Source organism: Geotrypetes seraphini, chromosome 1, assembly GCF_902459505.1.
Source record: "Geotrypetes seraphini chromosome 1, aGeoSer1.1, whole genome shotgun sequence".
Taxonomy (NCBI): Eukaryota; Metazoa; Chordata; class Amphibia; order Gymnophiona; family Dermophiidae; genus Geotrypetes; species Geotrypetes seraphini.
The window spans coordinates 466,738,226-466,756,472 of NC_047084.1; the positions used below are offsets into that span (position 1 = coordinate 466,738,226).

Here is an 18,247-nt window from a genome sequence, read left to right on the forward strand (position 1 = left end):
ACTTCCATTTGTCTGTGTATATTCAGGATTTCTTCCTTCAGTTCTGCCATATTACTCACAGTCTCTGTCAGCATTTGTTTGATTTGCCTCAGTTCCCCCATAACTTCAGCTTTGCTTAACTCCTCTGATACATCAGCATGAAGCGGAACCTTACTCGGGGTAATTTGATCCTGCTTCTGCCTTTTCACAGCCCCTCCGGTTTCACTTTTACTCTGTCGGGTGCTCGCCATGCTCCCGCTGTCCTCTCCGATGTTTTCAGCCGAAAACAGTTTAAAAGGAAATCTTTATTTATTCAACGGTTGCCCAGGTAAGAGGAGCGCTGCGATCACACGACCATTTTGTGTGCGCGCTAAGCCACGCCCTACTGAACTCTTTTAAAGAAGGTCTAGATGCACCTGCAACCGGAGCCCATAGCCTGTTCAAAGACGCATCAGATCTGAGTACCATGGCCTGTGAGGCCAATCTGGAGCCACCAGAATGTCTCTTCCCTGATGAGTTGCAACCTGTTGAAGGACACGGCCTATCATGGGCCAGGGAAGAAAGATGTACAACAGGATCCTTTGAGGCCACATGGCTGGAATAGAGCATCTAGACCTTTGCTTCTGGGCTCCAATCTTTGACTGAAGATTCTGTCTGCTTTCTTGTTTTTCTCCATTGCCTTAAAGTCAAAGTGTGGATGACCCCAGCGCTGAGCAATGGCCTGAAACATTACTGTCAACAGCATCCACTCATCTAGATCCAAAGTCTGTCTGCTGAGGAAGTCAGCTGGAACATTGTCCACATCCATGACATGCGCTGTCGATAGCACTTGAAGATGACGCTCTGCCCATACGGGCTTCCAGACATAGAGATGCACTCTTGGTGCCTCCCTGGCAATTGACATAAGCCATTACTGTAGCACTGCTGAAGACTGACTGCTTGACCTTTGAGAGAACTGAATAGCATGCAGTTCTAGCCTGTTGATTGGCCATTTCTTCTCAGAGGGCATCCAAAGTCCCTGAATCGGATGATGGTTGCAATGGGTTCCTCAGCCCAGGAGACTGATATCTGTTGTTATGACCCAGGAAGCAATTCAAGGAGGCATGTTGGCTTGAGCCTCCAGCATCCATGGCAGACATTTCTGGAACATATCTGCTTGCGGAGATCAGTGTGAGCAGAACAGAAACACTCCTTTTGGCTCACGTACAGAATGGACAAACTGCATGTGGCAGTAGAGCTCCCAGTGAAGTAGGAGGATCATAAAACAAATCCAGAGTGGATTCCTTCTACATATGGCTCGCAGCCATGGGGAGATAACCCGCTTGTACAGAATGATACACTTATTGCACTGGAAGAGGAATTTGAACTGTACAGTATGCAGAAACAGATAGGAAGCAAATAATGTGACTTGAGGAGAGGGGTAGTGTGAGCATAGTGACATTGGTGGAATATGAGGCATGCAGCAGAGTTTTGAACAGACTGAAGGGGACAGAGATGGTTTAGCGGAAGGCCAGTGAGAAGCAGGTTGCAGTAGTTTAGGTGAGAGGTGATGAGGGTCTTAGCAGTGCATTCAGAAAGGAAGGATTAGATTTTAGTGATGTAGAGATAGAAATGACTGGTTTTGGTGGTCTGTTGGATTTGTGAAGACAAGGAGAGAGATGAGGCAATGATTACCCTAAGGTTGTGAGCTGATGGAACAGAGAGGATGAAGGCGTTGTCTACAGAAATAGAGAATGGGGGGACAAGAAGAGGTTGGTTTAGGAGGAAAGATAAGGAGCTCAATCTTGGACAAGTTTAGTTTTAGATGGTGGTGAGACATCCAGGTAGCGATGTCAAACAGGCAGACTGAGACTCGGGCCTGAATGTCTGTAAAGATTTCAGGTGTAGAGAGATAGATCTGTGAGTTGTCGGCATAGAAGTGATACTGAAAGCCATGGGAGGAGATTAGAGACCAAGGGAAGAAGTGTAGATGGAAAAAAGAAGTGGTCCCAGGACAGAGCCCTGAGGTATCATGACTGATAGTAGGATCCACCAGAGCATCCGCTAAAAGTGCAATGGGAACGATAGAAAGAAAACTATGATAACAGAGCCCTGAAATCCAAGTGAGGACAGCATAATGATGAGAAGATGGTGATCTAGTGTCAAAAGCTGCAGATAGATCAAGGAAGATGAGGATGATGTAGAGGCCTTTGGATTTTGCCAGGAGCAGGTCATTGGAGACTTTAGTAAGGGCAGTTTCTGTAGAATGAAGACCAATTGAAGTGGGTCAAGGATAGCTTGAAATACGAGAAAGTCAAGACAAGGTAGTAAACAACATATTCAAATAGCTTGGATAAGAAGGGGAGGAGGGAGGGGCAGGTAGTGCCAAGTGAGGGTTTTTTGAGTAGTGGCTTAATGATGGCATATATGAAGGCATTGGGCACAGTTGCAGTGGAGAGTGAAAGGTTGAAGATATGGCAGATAGAGGGAATGACAGTAGGGAAGACAGTGATAAGTAGGTGGATGGGGATGGAATTAGAGGAACAAATGGTGAGTTTGGAGGAGGAAAGAAAATGAGCAGTTTTCTCCTCAGTGATTTCAAGAAAGAAAAAGAATGTAGCTCAGTTGATAACTCAAGGTTAATTTTGTGAACCTTATCATAGAAGTACTCAGCCATAGTCTGGGGGGAGAGTGACGGAAGGGTTGGGGGTGGGAAGACCTTGAGTAAGGAGTTCAGTGTGGCAGAGATGATGAGAGTTGGAGCCAAATCAGTCAGGTGGGTGTAGTAGTCTTGTCGGCAAGAGAGCAAACTGGAAGGAGGTCAGGAGGAATTTGACGTGAATGAAGTCAGTGTGAGTGCAGAATTTGTGCCAGAGATGTTCAGCAGATCTGACACAGGAGCATAAGTAATATATTTTAGAGTTTAGCCAGAGCTGGTGTTTCGCATGCCTTACAGAAACATAGAAACATGACGGCAGATAAAGGCCATATGGCCCATCTAGTCTGCCCATCCACAGTAACCATTATCTCTTTCTTTTTCCGAGAGATTCCATGTGCCTCTCCCAGGCCCTCTTGAATTCAGACACAGTCTCTGTTTCCACCACCTCTCTGGGAGAGTGTTCCACACAACTTCCACCCTTTCTGTAAAAAAAAATATTTCCTCAGATTACGCCGGAGCCTATCACCTCTTAACTTCATCCTATGCCCTCGCATTGCAGAGTTTCCTTTCAAATGAGACTCGACTCATGCTCATTTATTTATCAAAATTTTTTTTTTTACATTATCATTTATACAAATAATAAAAAAAAAAAGGAATTTTAAAGAAACATAAAGACAAATAATATAACCTCCTAAGGGTTCTCTATATAATTTCCTCTAGTCCACATAATTGAGAGAGAACAAAACAGGCAAATGAAACAAATATATTTAAACATAATCATGATCAATAAAGATCAAACATTCTGGTGTATAAATACAAATAAAACTCCAAATATTAATTATGTGGTGAGAGAAGAAGATGAACTCGTTTCATGACGTTGTAAAAATTGTTCTAACTGCATTGAGTCCCAATAAACATAATCATTTTCCTGAAATTTAATCAAACATTTACAGGGAAACTTTAAATAGAATGTGGCTCCATGCTCATTTATATTATGTAGGTATTAAACGACTCTATTATATCTCCCCTCTCCTGCCTTTTCTCCAAAGTATACAGATTGATATATTTAAGTCTGTCCCCATATGCCTTATCACGAAGACCACACACCATTTTAGTAGCCTTCCTCTGGACTGATTCTATCCTTTTTATATCTTTTTGAAGGTGCGGCCTCCAGAATTGTACACAATATTCTAAATGAGGTCTCAGCAGAGTCTTAAACAGAGGCATCAATACCTCCTTTTTCCTACTGGCCATACCTTTCCCTATGCAACCTAGCATCCTTCTAGCTTTCGCCGCGGGAGCGGACTGCTGGGCGCGATGGATCTCTGGTCTGACTCAGCGGAGGCAACTTCTTATGTTCTTACTTCTTATGTTCTTAACCTATTTGGCCACCTTAAGATCATCACATACAATCACACCCATGTCCCGCTCTTCCTTCATGCACATAAGTGCTTTACTCCCTAAACTGTACCGTTCCCTCAGGTTTTTGCAGCCCAAATGCATGACCTTGCATTTCTTAGCATTAAATTTTAGCTGCCAAATTTCAGACCATTCTTCAAGCTTCGCCAGGTCTTTCTTCATGTTATTCACAATATCCGGTGTGACTACTGTATTGCAGACTTTAGTATCATCCGCAAAGAGGCAAGGGTACGTAGAAGAGAGGAGAGACTTGAGGTAGAAAGGAAGGGAAACACAGTGGATGAGAGCACAGGGGTCAATGGCCTGAAGATTCCTAAATGTATAAATGATCAGTTGGGACTGGGAGGGGGGAAGAGGGATGGATTGTGAAAGTTATCAGATGATGCCCAGAAAGGGGAAGGACTGCAGTGGAGAAATTTGTGATAGAGCAGTTGGAGAAGAGGACGAGATCAAGGCAGTTGTTGTTTTGGTGGTTAGGCATGGTGGAGTACAGCTGAAGATCAAATGAGGATGTTAGGGCTAGGTACCTAGAAGTATAAGAATTGAAAGGGTTGTTAGCGTGAATGTTAAAATCATCAAGAATGAGGAAGATGAATGTTCAAGAAAGAAGGAAAGTCAGTGAGGAGGGAAGAGAGGGACATCAGGGGGTTGGTAAATGACAGCTACACAGAGGGTAGGGGAGCAAATAGATGTATGGAATGGACTTCGAAGGAAGAAAAGTAGTGAGATTGATGTGGGAGAAGGGGTTGGAATCTACAGGAGGGTGAAAGTAGCAACCCAACACCACCTCCTTGACTAACTGGGTGAGGCATATGGGAGAAAAGGTAGCCTCTATGGCAAAGGGCGGTAGCTGAAATAGAGTCATCAGGGCAGATGCAGGTCTTAGTTAGTATGAGCACATGGAGAGATTGAAAGATGGAGGTTGTGGATGTAGGCAAGCTTGTTGGAGGCAGAGTGAGCATTCCACAGGGCATGAGAAGGTCAAGGAAGAGGGGGAGGAAAGAAACAGAAATAAGATTGATGACATTGTGGTGTGACTTGCATGAGTAGGATGGAGGTTGGTTGGGAGGACCAGGGTTGGGGTTGATATCTCCAGCAGAGAACAAGAGAAAGAAAAAAAAAAAGATATGGGCAAGAGTGGGGGAAGCATGGGGAGTCCTGTTGCACCGCAGGAAAGATGCACGCAGGGAGAATGGGGATGGCTGAATGAGAGGGAGAAATATGTTGAAATTTTAGAGCTGAGAAGAGGGTAATGAACAAAAGGGAGAGTGAGGTAATGGATTCAAAAAGTAAGTGGCTTGGTGCTGAGTGGTGTAGTGTTCAGGAGTTCAGAGGTTGTAGTGAAGGGAGAAACTGGGGAAAGTCAGTATCAGGAGGAGGAAGTATACAGGGGCCAAAGTGGAAGAAAGGAGAGAGGGGAACATGGAGGAAACTGGCTGTGGGCTAGTCTTAGAGAATAAAGGTGAGGGGATGCATAGGAAGGTAATTTACCAGGAGGGGTCACACATGATATGTCAGTGTCATTGGAGGCAGCAGGGTTTAGATATGGGAAAAATAAATCTACTCATGCTAAAGGCACATGCAGTCCCCACCAGAAAGGAAATTAATGATGATCTTGGGCACTTTTAATCACCTTGTCATGTGATCACTTAAGTTGAGAGCCCCAAAAGGGAGGGAAACCAATTCAGTTTTAATAAGGCTTTTCAGAGAGGGAAATAAGGTTATCAAATCCAACCATGGATTCCTCTCTTTCACATCTTTGAACCTAGAATACGAGAGGGATCATGATTAGGTCCTAGGCATCACAGATGTCGGAATGGGGGAACCACTAGGCCATGGCCCCTCCATAATGATGTCCGCTCTGTGTTCTTTTCAATAGGTCAGTGACAGCCAGCAGCAATTCTCACATGCTGCTTGTCGCTAACCCTGAAGCCCCCACCCCAGCAATTTCCTGTTTTTCAGTGGCAGAGCGGAGGCTTCTGGATTAATGGCAGGCTGTGTGTGAGAATCGCTGCCAGCTGCCACTGACCCATTGAAGAGCAAGAGGAGAGTTGTGGAAATTGGACAGTGAGGAAGGGAAGGAGAGATGGTTTTTGGTATGGTTGTTTGTATGATTAGATTTATCTTGCTCAATAATGGAGTTTTTAAAGTATGTTTGCTGTTTGTATGGGCCAGGTCTATCCTATCTAATAATGGAGTTCTTTTTTTTTAATGTTTATTTTATTTTTATTGTATTCTGTAAACCACTTGGACCAGTAAAATGAACAAGATTAATAAACCATAACTATAACCATGGGGTGAAGAAGGGGTCTGAGGAGAAAGGGAGAGACAATAATGGGGTGGAGGAGAGAGAGTGATGCTTGGAGAGGGAGCAAATGTTGGACATGGGGGAAGGGAGGAAGAGAGATTGGATGAGATGATGGAGGGGATGGAGAGAGAGTGCATGGGGGAGAGGGAGAAATTTTGGATAAGATCTAATCTAATCCAGTATTTCTGAGCTGCACTATAGAAACTTGATGGCAGATATGGCCAAATGGTCCATTCATCTGCAGTAACCATTATCTCTTCTTCTCTCTAAGAGATCCCACATGCCTGTCCCACACTTTCTTGGATTCAGACATAGTCTCTGTCTCCACTTTTTCTGGGAGACTGTTCCATGCATCTACAACCTTTTCTGTAAAAAAAGTATTTCCTTAGATTACTCCTAAGCCTATCACCTCTTAACTTCATCCTATACCCTCTCATTCCAGAACTTCCTTTCAAATTAAAGAGACTCAGTTCATATGCATTTATACCACATAGGTATTTAACATCTCTATCATATCTCCCCTCTCCTGCCTTTCTTCCAAAATATACATATTGAGATCTTTTAGTCCATCCCCATATGCCTTATGATGAAGACCACACTATTTTAGTAGCCTTCCTCTGGACTGATTCCATCCTTTTTATATCTGTTTTGAAGGTATTGTCTCCTGAATTGTACACAATATTCTAAATGAGGGCTCACCAGAGTCTTATACAGGGGCATCAATACTTCCTTTTTCCTACTGGCCATACCTCTTCCTATGCACCCTAGCATTCTTCTTTTCAACCAGTTTGGCCACCTTAAGATCATCACATACAATCACACCCAAGTCCCGCTTTTCTGATGTGTACATAAGTTCTTCACCCCCTAAAGTGTACCGTTCCTTTGGGTTTTTGCAGCCCAAGTGCATGACCTTTCATTTCTTAGCATTAAATTTTAGCTGCCAAATTTCAGATCAAGCTTCGTTAGGTCTTTCTTCATGTTATTCACACCATCTGGGGTGTCTACTCTATTGCAGATTTTGGAATCATCCACAAAGAGGCAAATCTTACCTGAAAGCCCTTCAGTAATATCACTTATAAAAATGTTAAAAAGAACAGGCTCAAGAATAGAACCTTGAGGCACATCACTGGTAACTTCCCTTTCCTCAGAATGATCTTCATTGACCATTACTTTCTGCCTAAATAGGTTCAAGACAACTTACAATATAGGGAATTACAGATTTATATGCTACATTAAAGCAGTTCAAGAAGGACAGAATTATGGAGTAATGGGGAAGGGAGGATAGAGACCGTACTGGTATAACACTTGAGTTGAGTATGGGATTTGGTAACACTAGGGGCTCCTTTTACAAAGGCGTGCTAGCGGTTTAACGCATGTAATAGCGTGCACTAAACCACTGGACACGCTAGCTTCTACCCAGTGGCGTACCAAGGACGGGGGCGGGGGGTGATCCACCCCGGGTGCATGGCCCAAGGGGGTGCACAGCTGGCCATTCACCGGGAAATAGGCTGCCACCGGGGAAACAAGCTGGCGCCGAGTTCTCCCTCCCTGCTTCTCTTCCCTGCGAGCCGACCAACTCTAGCCGTCTGACGTCAATTCTGACGTTCTGGGCCAGCCAATCACTGCCTGGCTGGCCCAGAACGTCCTCCGATGTTAGAATTGACATTGGGTAGTGAGAGTTGGTCGGCCCGCGGGGAAGAGAAGCAGGGTGAACTCGGCACCGGCCTGTTTCCGATGGCCAGTGGCATTCTTTCCCCGTCGGCGGTGGCAACAGCATGTTTCCAAATGGCGGTGGCATGGGGGAGGGCAGGGAGAAAGAAAGAAAGAAAGGGGGGAGACAGGGAGCCTGAAAGAAAGAAAGGGGGGGGACAGGGATCCAGAAAGAAAGGAAGGGGGCAGGGTGAAAGAAAAAAAATGGGGCATGGGGAGAGAGAGAGAAAGACAGACATAGAGAAAGGGGGCATGGAGAGAGAAAGAAAGAAGGGGCAGGGTGAAAGAAAGAAATGGGGCACTGAGAGAGAGAGAGAGAGAGAGAGAGAGAAAGATAAACAGAAAGAAAGGGGGCATGGGGAGAGAGAAAGAAAGAAGGGGGTAGGGTGAAAGAAAGAAAGAAATGGGGCACAGAGAGAGAGAGAAAGACAGACAGAGAAAGAAAGAGTGCATGGAGAGAGAAAGAAGGGGGCAGGGTGAAAGAAATAAAGAAATGGGGCATGGAGAGAGAGAAAAAGACAGAAAGAAAGGGGGCATTGGAGAGAGAAAGAATGGGGCAGGGTGAAAGAAAGAAAGAAATGGGCAACGGAGAGAGAGAGAAAGACAAACAGAGAAAGAAAGGGGGCATGGGGAGAGAGAAAGGGGCAGGGTGAAAGAAAGAAAGAAATGGGCATGGAGAGAGAGAGAAAGACAGACAGAAAGAAAGGGGGCATGGAGAGAGAAAGAAGGGGGCAGGGTGAAAGAAAGAAATGGGGCACGGAGAGAGAGAGAGAGAGAGAAAGACAGACATACAGAAAGGGAGCATGGAGAGAGAGAAAAGAAAGAAGGGGACAAGATGAAACAAAGAAAAAGTTGTGGGAGGGAATGAGATCTGGAGGAGAGGAAGCATACAGGAAGCTGAAAGAAGGGAAGAAATATTGGACGCACAGTCAGAAGAATAAAGTGCAACCAGAGACTGATGAAATTACCAAACAAAGGTAGGAAAAATGATTTTATTTTCAATTTAGTGATCAAAATGTGTCCGTTTTGAGAATTTATATATGCTGTCTATATTTTGCACTATGGCCCCCTTTTACTAAACCGCAATAGCAGTTTTTAGCGCAGGAAGCCTATGAGCATCAAGAGCAGCATGGGGCATTCAGCGCAGCTCCCTGCGCTAAAAAACGCTATCGTGGTTTAGTAAAAAGGGAGGGGGTATATTTGTCTATTTTTGTATAGTTGTTACTGAGGTGACATTGCATAAAGTCATCTGCCTTGACCTCTTTGAAAACCCGCGGAATATAAATGATAATTAACATTTTCTCTGCGTACAGTGTGCTTTGTGTTTTTAAAATTTTATTGTTGGTAGATCATTTTGACTTGGCCATGAAGGTAAGGGGGAGGGAGGGGAGCTGCTGAAAGATATCTAGTAATCCTTGCAGGCTTGACTGTTCATGGAATTATTTTTGTAAAATCATGTTTTGTTATGTGACTGGCATTATTTAGACTTTAATTTCTATGAATAGAATGAAAATGATATAAAATTAGTTGCTTGTTTTTATGTGCGTGCGCTGAAGGAAAGTGGAGAGAGAGTGGGCTGAGGACGCTGAAGGGAAATGGGGAAGAGAGAGTGGGGAGAAGACGCTGATTTATAAATTGACAATTGTACAGAATATTGTTTCTTTTTATACTTTAATATAATAAATTCAATATAAAACAATTCAAGGCTTGTGTGGATGGAATCAGGTGGTTTGTGGGGATGAGAACCGAGCTTACAGGGATTAGTCCAATAAAATGGTATTTTCTTATTTCTCATTATTTGTTTTATTTTTATTTGTTAATTTGTAAAGTGGTGATTGTTATGTATCAATTTTTTCAAATTTACATCTACTATCTTTATATTTTGCATAGTATTAGAGGACATGTATTACTGTTTTTGTGGTGTTGTGGTGTTGCATTGTATGCAGAGTCTGGTTTCTTAGCAGTTCAGTTTAACTTTTGTCTACATATTTCTATTTTTAGTTTGTGATTATTCCATATTGGGCGAGGGTGTATCTGTCTGTGTGTATGAAAGGGACATGGCTTTCTGATAGCATCGACTGTACAGGATCAATTGACTATGCAGGATCTGGTTTGTTTAGTTTTACAATGTATGTGTTGGTGTTCTAGTGCTCACTGCAGTGTTTAAGATGCTGCCTTTTCCTAGGTACACTCTTTTTGTGCGATATGTAGATTATTACTAAAAATCATATTTTTCATATAGATGGGGGGGGTGTCAAAAATGATGGGCCCCGGGTGTCACATATGCTAGGTACGCCACTGCCGCTACCGCCTCTTCTTGAGCAGGCGGTACTTTTTGGCCAGCGCGGGGGTTAGCGCGTGATGAAAAGTCATGCGCGTTAACCCCGCTAGCGCAGCTTTGTAAAAGGAGCCCTAGGTATTTCAAGTCAGTTGTCTATAGTATGTGTGTTTTCAAAGAAGAGAGTTTTTAAATTTTTTCAGAATCTGTTGTAGAATGTTTCCTTTCCAATTGGGAGGCTGCTTCAAATCTTGGTGCCTAAATATGTGAAGAGTGAGTCAAATGTACATTTGTATTTTACCCCTTTGGGAGATGAAGTAGTAGTTGAAGTGATTCCAGTTTTCTGATTAATGTTGACCAGGAATTGACAAATAAGTTTATGAGTGCAGCGAAGAAGGGGAAGATCAGGCTGTTCAGCGTGTTTTAGCCACTGCAGGAACACAACTGGCACCGCGTGAGATTGTGGGTTTGGCTGGGGACCGGCAGAGTCAATCTCTAGAGCAGCAATCCACAGGTACTGTGCAAATTAAACCTTTTGCAATAGTTCCCCTGAAAAAGCCCCCAGTTATAGACCTGGATTCAATTTGGGAAGCTATTTCTGAATTGCAATCCTCTTTGGGGACTCAGATGCAGAATTTAACCACATATAGTTCTGAACTAAATGGAAACAAAATCTTTACATCAAAGACAGAAGCTAGATACTTTGACAGTGCAAAATCAGCTATTAATGAAAGACAATGGAAATATTAATTTCAAACTTGAGATGCTGGAGAATGCGTCAAGAAGACAAAATTTGAGGCTAATTAATTTTCCCAAATTGATTACTGTGTCACCATCTGACACGTTTTGAAAATACCACAAACTTCTTATCCACCGGTAGCGAGAATTTACTATCTTCCAGCAGGAAAGAAGAAAATAGCTGAAGAACAATAGGCTCCTGCTGTAGAGACTTTAGACATGTTAGATTTAACTAATATCTTAGAAAGATCAGATTCTGAACAAATATCTGTGGCTACACTTTTTGTTCAATTAGCATTAGAATCTGATAGGGAGTGGTTGTTGAAAATATCTAGTGACCCAAAAGAAGAGGAAACAATTTTTGATTTTGCGTCCTCAGGTTCTAAAATTGGGGGCAACATTTGTGCTTAGATTTCCTTGTAAACGTCTAGTTAATTATCAGGGAACTAGATATATATTTTTTTGAATCTTCACAATTGTCAAGATTTATTTCAGCTAAAGAGGTGATTGTTGCTGGTAACCCACTTAACTTGCAAGAGGAAGGCTCCTAATAAGTGGCCTAGGTGTGATTCAGGTTCACTTTTCTGTTTTCCTATGAATGATTTAATAATTATAAATATACCGATTTTTCTTTTAAGCTCATCCTATGTTACAGTGGACTAATTAACAGTACAAAAGTGGGAGAAAATTTCCAATGATTTAATTTTTTATTGATGTTTTTCAGGTGTAACTGTTTAAAATGAATGATTTTGTTGATCATGAAAATGGAAATTAATAAAAATCTAAAATTTTTTTAAAAAAAAGTTTATGAGTGGCTCTGCAGTTTTTGCATATAAGATTTGGAACATTATACATGATAGGTTAAAGGTGATATGAATTTTGACAAGTAGCTAGTGTGAGTTCTTATAGTAAGGTGAGATGAGGTCAAATTTTTTTAGTTTGAATATTAGTCTGATCGTTGTATTTTGTATCATCTGTAGTTTGTTCAGAAGAGTAGAGTTTCGACTTGCATAGGTTTAGTCAAGGAAAATTTTGGCAATTGTAAAACTGTAGTTTCTTCACTGCCCCGTGACTCATCCCAAATACTTCCAGTAGAGTCCAATATCTTTCTCTCAGATGTTTGAAACTTCACAGATTCCACAATACCCTCCAACCGAGGAAACTCCAAACCCGCAGATGATTTTACTTGAGCCTCTGGATCAGAAACTTTCACCAGCCTCAGTGTTTCCTGAACTTGCTGCGGGGAACTAGCATTCTGCGGCTGAGAGGGAGGAGCTCTATAATCAGAGCTTAGCCCAGGGAGATCAACCAAGCCTCCACTCCATGCCAGCATCTCTTTTTTTTAAAAAATATTTTATTCATTTCATATCTTAAATCAAGTACAATAAATACAAATATCAATTTCACTTTCAAATACACTTGACATCTTATAAATAGCCCTTATAAAATATAATAATATCCCCCTTCCTTATATAATTATGAAAAATATATTCTTTTATTATAATCCAAAAAATACCCACCCCCCTCCCTCCCTTATTTTCTTAAACTTTTTAATTCAGGGAAGAAAATTTTTTAATACTTACAAAAATCCATCAATGGCCTCCACACATCCTTAAATTTGTTATAATTCCCTTTTTGAACAGCCAACGCCCTTTCCATTTTATATATATGACAAACAGAATTCCACCATTCTTCCACCAGTAGACCACTCTCTGATCAAATCTCTGTTTGTAGTCTTCTCAAAAAATTCTCAATTGAACCTGAAGCTGCAGGTTTTGGGCATTGCGAGGCACTAGCGGCACTCTTTCCCTGCCGCTTCAGCATAGGAAATACCGACCAGGAACCCCAAGTCGGTGTACAGCAGCAATAATGAAGAGAAGGCGAAGGCGGCCATCTTGGATCAATTGGATATTTTTATGTTGATATTTAGAACATGAATTATGGTTTTCCATCAAATAATCAACCCTTAAATCTGACTCCTGATGCAGACCTAGTGGCTGAAACATGATTCATGTCATTTTTTTACAACATAATAAATCCATCCACTTTATCCATCCATTTGTGCGCCTTTTCTTTGGCTTTTTGTCTCCTCTGCTGTGGTGGTGTTTAACTTTGTTTTTAGTTTTTATTATTTGTACAATAAAGTAACTGATTGGTTGAATATTCAACATCTTATTTGCCTCTTTCCATTGTACTTCTGTGCTATTTTTGAGGCAAAATCCTTCTTTCCCCTTCTTGTTTGCTTAACTTTTAACTGCACCACCTAGGGCTCCAAGCTTTTCCCTTTTCAGTTTAGGTAAGACAGATTTGTTTGGTCAGAATTTAAAACGGTTAGTAGACTCCAAATTTTAAAGTGAGCTACTTCTCTGGCTAACTCACAAAAGACCCCTTTTACAAAGCCTCTGTTGTGATTCTTCTGCAGCAAATGCACCGAAGCCCATAAGAATTGAATGGACTTTGGTGCATTTGCCGCAGGAGACTCGCTACAGCAGTTTTGGAAAAGGGGCCCAAAGTTAGCTGGATAAAATGGCTTTAAATTATCAATTCAATTGAGAATACACTTTGAAACTCGAGTAACCAAGTAGCCTGGTGGAAATTTAAGAAGTAAATTTTCAATATTACACCTAACTGCAATGTAATTTTAAACATGAACTACACAACAACATCTTCAAGCACAGACTTCTTTCATGATTTAGATTTGAATAATGGGTTTTCATTTGGTAAACATATGTACATAATTTTACCATCACCCAAACAGAGCATAAAGTTCTGCATGTAAACGGTGTTCCAGTTATGCACCTAATTTTCAAACATGTAAATTATGCAGGTAAATGTGCACTACTTTCAAAGTGCATTCTTCTGCAGCCAAGGTTGAAGATGAGAGATTAATACATGTAAGTCCTAAATTTTTTGAAAATGTGCCCCTTATAGCTTTCATTTCTCCCTTCAATCCTGTTCCAGAATCTATTCTAATGAGCCCCCTCTTCAGAGATATTCTGTCATTTTATGGTGAGTATTTGCCTTCATTTCTCTTTGTTTTTTTAGATTTCTCTGTGGGACTTCACTGTACTCTCAACTCCGCAATGCAACTGCATAGTGATATCATCTGGAGGATGTCTCTCTGACTCACAGCCTTACCTTACCCGATTCTACCACTATCTATTCCTTGTGAATGGGATACTCTATAACAGTGGTCTCAAACTTAAACCTTTTGCAGGGCCGCATTTTGGATTTGTAGGTACTTGGAGAGCCTCAGAAAAAATAATGTCTTATTACAGAAATTACAATTTTGCATAAGGTAAAACTCTTTATAGTTTATAAATCTTTCCTTTTGGCTAAGTCTTTATAGCTAAAGATACATATGATCAAGAAACTGTTTTAGTTTACTTTTGTGATTATGATAAACATACCGAGGGCCTCAAAATAATACGTGGTGGGCCGTGAGTTTGAGACCACTGCTCTATAAGAATGGCGAGAGTTAACAGACTTGACATGGAAGCCCCTTTATTTCTGATCACCAATCCTGTCTAGTGCTGAGAAATCTTCAACTCTGCATCTCACTAATCTCCAGATCTGTCACTAGTATGTTTATTCTGCTGTATCTCGAGTAGAAAGATTTAAAATAATATACTCATCACACAAAAATACCACATTCCAGGTTCACAGATCTGAATTAATAATTTATTTTGCTGAGCATACAATAATTTCTCTTTTGAAAGAATTCCATATATTTATCTTGGTACTTTTTAAAATTTTAAATATCTTGACACACACACACACACACACACACACACAAGTATAGTCACAATAAAAGAATGCATATTTCATTATTTCTCTCCTACAGTAAGTTGTGTTGTATCATTTGAATGGATGTTTACAATATAGAAATTTTTAGCATTTATTTTTTGACGGCTACACACGTCACCATCACAATTTGTGACTCACAAAAAATAAAACCCTTCAGCACAAGAGGTACATACATGAACAGGCATGCCAGGACAAGAGGTTACAGAAACTATCATGTACGAGCAATGCCACTCTTGGAGGAGAGGAACAACACGATGGAAGGTGAACAACTGGGAGAGCTCATTGGGGGGGAGGGGGAGGCATTTGTTCATGTGTAGGGGAAGGGGGTAATAGAAGAACATGATATAGGCAAGGTTGCATGCCTTGAACATAGAACAGTTAAATTTATGCATATATAAGTGTGTCATGATCTCCTCTCTTCATGGTTCCTTTTGATGATGATGGGGAGAATGAGAGATGGGATATGAAGCAAAAGAGGAATAAGCATACAAAATCAGTTGTCCACTGATTTTCAGATGAGGCCCCATGATACAAAAAAGCTAGGTCCCTTTCCTTCTGCCTGCACAATGGGAGGAAGGCATTCTAATCAATTGCCATCTTTGCTATTGGTACTGCCTGTGGCAGTTTAATATTCACAAGATACTATTGTTGATTCTCCACCCTTCAGTTCTTGCCTAGAATTGTAGTCAGAGGGACTCATCCCAACCTTGAAAGCAGGTCACCAGCCAGCTGGACCTTCCTCCTAAGGAGAGGCTACCCTCCTTTCCAGGGAATGGGAAGAATTTGCATTCTCAAACCTCCTTTCCAGGTGCCAGGGAACATCACTGAGGCAAAGCAGACCTCTGAAGTGGAGTTTCTTACACCAATTATTTATGCAGTTTTACGTTTATAGAATAATGCTACTTAACTGATATTTCTCTAGTGGATGGCAGCATGGCCTGTTTTCAATGTCAATTTCTTTCTGCAGCAACAGCACAAAAAGTCCTTGTTTTATTTCCTAAGCAATAAATAGTTGCACATAGGCACTATCAAGTCTCTGTGCAACTTGTAGGTCTCTAAGCATCCAAAACTCCTAGCTGGTAGCTCCCCAGTTTTGGCTTCAGGCTGGGTAATACAATACAAGAATATGCTAGGAGGTGGAATCTTGCTAGTATAACAGAATAAGCTCTGCTTTGTCATCTCTGCATAGATCATACATGAGTGTCTTCTACTCCACCAGCCAGGGTTGACTTAAGCATTATAGGCAGACTAGGCAGTCACAAAGGCAGCAATTTCTGACAGGGGAGGAGCGAGGAGCAAAGAGAAGCTCCAGCTGAAGAAAATGAAAGGTCTTGAGAACCACAGAATCTCAAAGAATCATCAGTGTGTACTTTTACACTTGTATGTGTTTTTACAGGATTCTTTTAGGAGTGAGCTATTGAGGTGATCATCCTTGTTGAGTTTAATTACTAGAATTTTTCATTGGGGTAGAATTGCCTATGGGCCTAGGGTCACCAGACATCCAGGAAAACCAAGACATGTCCTGTTTTTCAAGGACTGTCCAGTGCTTGGATGGGGTTTTTTTTTTTTAAATGGGGAATGTCTGGATTTAACCGGCTCTCCTGACTCCCCCACCTACCTTCTCACTGGGCCCGGCTGCTTAAATTAATCTTTGAGCTGCCAGCAGCAGTGAGGTAAGCCTGCTATGCCGGCCTGCCCTGGAAGCTGCCTCTTCAGCAACTTCCTGTTCCCACGTAAGTGGGTCTTGCAGAGAGGCAGCTTCCAGGACAGGCCAGCAGTAGCAGGTTTACTTCATTGCTACTGCCGGATGCCCGAAGATTCAATTACGGTGGCCAGACCGGGAGCTACAGAGGATGTGAGGGGAAGCAGTGTTGAAGTAGGGGAGAAACAGCATGAAGGGAGGGAGGACTGGAGAAACATCATGGATGGAGAGAGAGGGGGAGAAACAGCATGGAGGGAGGGAGGGATGACTGGAGAAGCATTATGGAGAGTGTGCTGGCAAGAGCATGGAGTAGAGTAGTGTTGGATGGAAGGGGAGAGACAGAAACAGCAGGAGAGGAGGTTGGAAGGAGAGAAAGGGGCACCCGTGGTGGCAATGTTGGGAGGAGAGGGGGGCTGGAAAAAGAGAGAAGCACCCATGGGAAGGGTTGGTGGAAGGGAGGGAGGGAGGGAGAAACACTAAAAGGGTACATGAGATGTGAAGGGGAACCAAAGAAATGGGTGGAGTATGGGCGGGGTCATTTGTCCTCTTTCTTTCATTTGTCCTCTTTCTTTGTCTTCACATATAGGTTAACCCTATATAGGCCTAAAACTTATTTGAGGGGATACATGGATGATGGTTGGCCTAGGGCATCAATATGCTTGCACCAGCTCTTCCACTACATGATTTGTTCTGATAGTACCACACCACCTTCTATTGCATTCTGAGAGTTGCAGTGTCTCACTAATTTAATATTAGACCATAAAACAATATGAAATTATAAAAGAAACAGGTAAGCATGAAGTCTCCATTCCTCCACTCCCTCTTTAAAGGGGTTGGCCACCACCAATGTAACTTTTAGCAGACACTTGCGGGTGCTCTTAGCCATGTCAACAGTGCTTCAGTGCAGGAGAGAGGGAGAGGGAGGAAGGCTTTGCAGGGAAGGAGAGGGTCTTCAAATCCCCTTTCAGTCGGAGAACAGGCTGGCGAAGGACTTCCGCAGGTTCCGGATCGTCTCTGCCTTTACTTCTTCCTGGCTAGCACTTGCCCGGGGTGGGGTAGTTTCTGGAATTTTGAAGGCATTGGTGAGAGACTGTGATTTGCTGAAGGAAGATAATTTAAAAAAAGAAGGAGGTAGGGAGTTAGGGGGTGAGGGAGGATCAGAGGGATGGGAAAGAAAGAGGTGAAGAATAGGACGATGGGAGGAAGAAAAAGAGCCTGTTAAAAGTCATGCACTGTGAAAAGAAAGTTTGATTAGTGGGGCAGCTTTCAGCAGTTTTTGGGTCTAAACCCAGTACTCAGAAAAGGAGAGCAAAGAATAAGGTGGGACATCAAAGAGAGGAAAGCGACCATTCAGGCTTAAACAGAGCAAGACCTCCTAATATTCTTTAGCTCATGGTGAGGAGTGTGGGATCAAATCCCAAAGCATTATCCACAAATCCATTCCATTCTGTGTGCCTTGGCGCCAGAAAGAATGGTAACTAGCTGTTTCACTATTCCATGCTCTCACATAGAGCAGAATATCAACCCCCCTCCTCCAGAGCACAGAAATATAAGGAGTCAGAAATCATACCATCAATGATCAGAGTTCAGAGCATGCAAAGAAACTCCCATAAGGAGAAGAAGCAGAAAGGATGAAAGCTCCGGCATTCATGTTTGGGACTGGCTGCC

General features: G+C 42.2%; 1 protein-coding gene across 1 annotated transcript in view; it reads right to left on the reverse strand.

Annotated features, from left to right (window-relative positions):
• Positions 1-14,862: 14,862 nt before the first annotated feature.
• The window catches only part of SYN1 (synapsin I), a 299,454-nt gene continuing 296,069 nt past the window's right edge, over positions 14,863-18,247 (reverse strand). The window contains 1 exon segment of the mRNA XM_033924145.1: positions 14,863-17,679. Within this exon segment, the coding sequence (XP_033780036.1) occupies positions 17,544-17,679 (136 nt within the window). The 3' untranslated portion in view covers positions 14,863-17,543.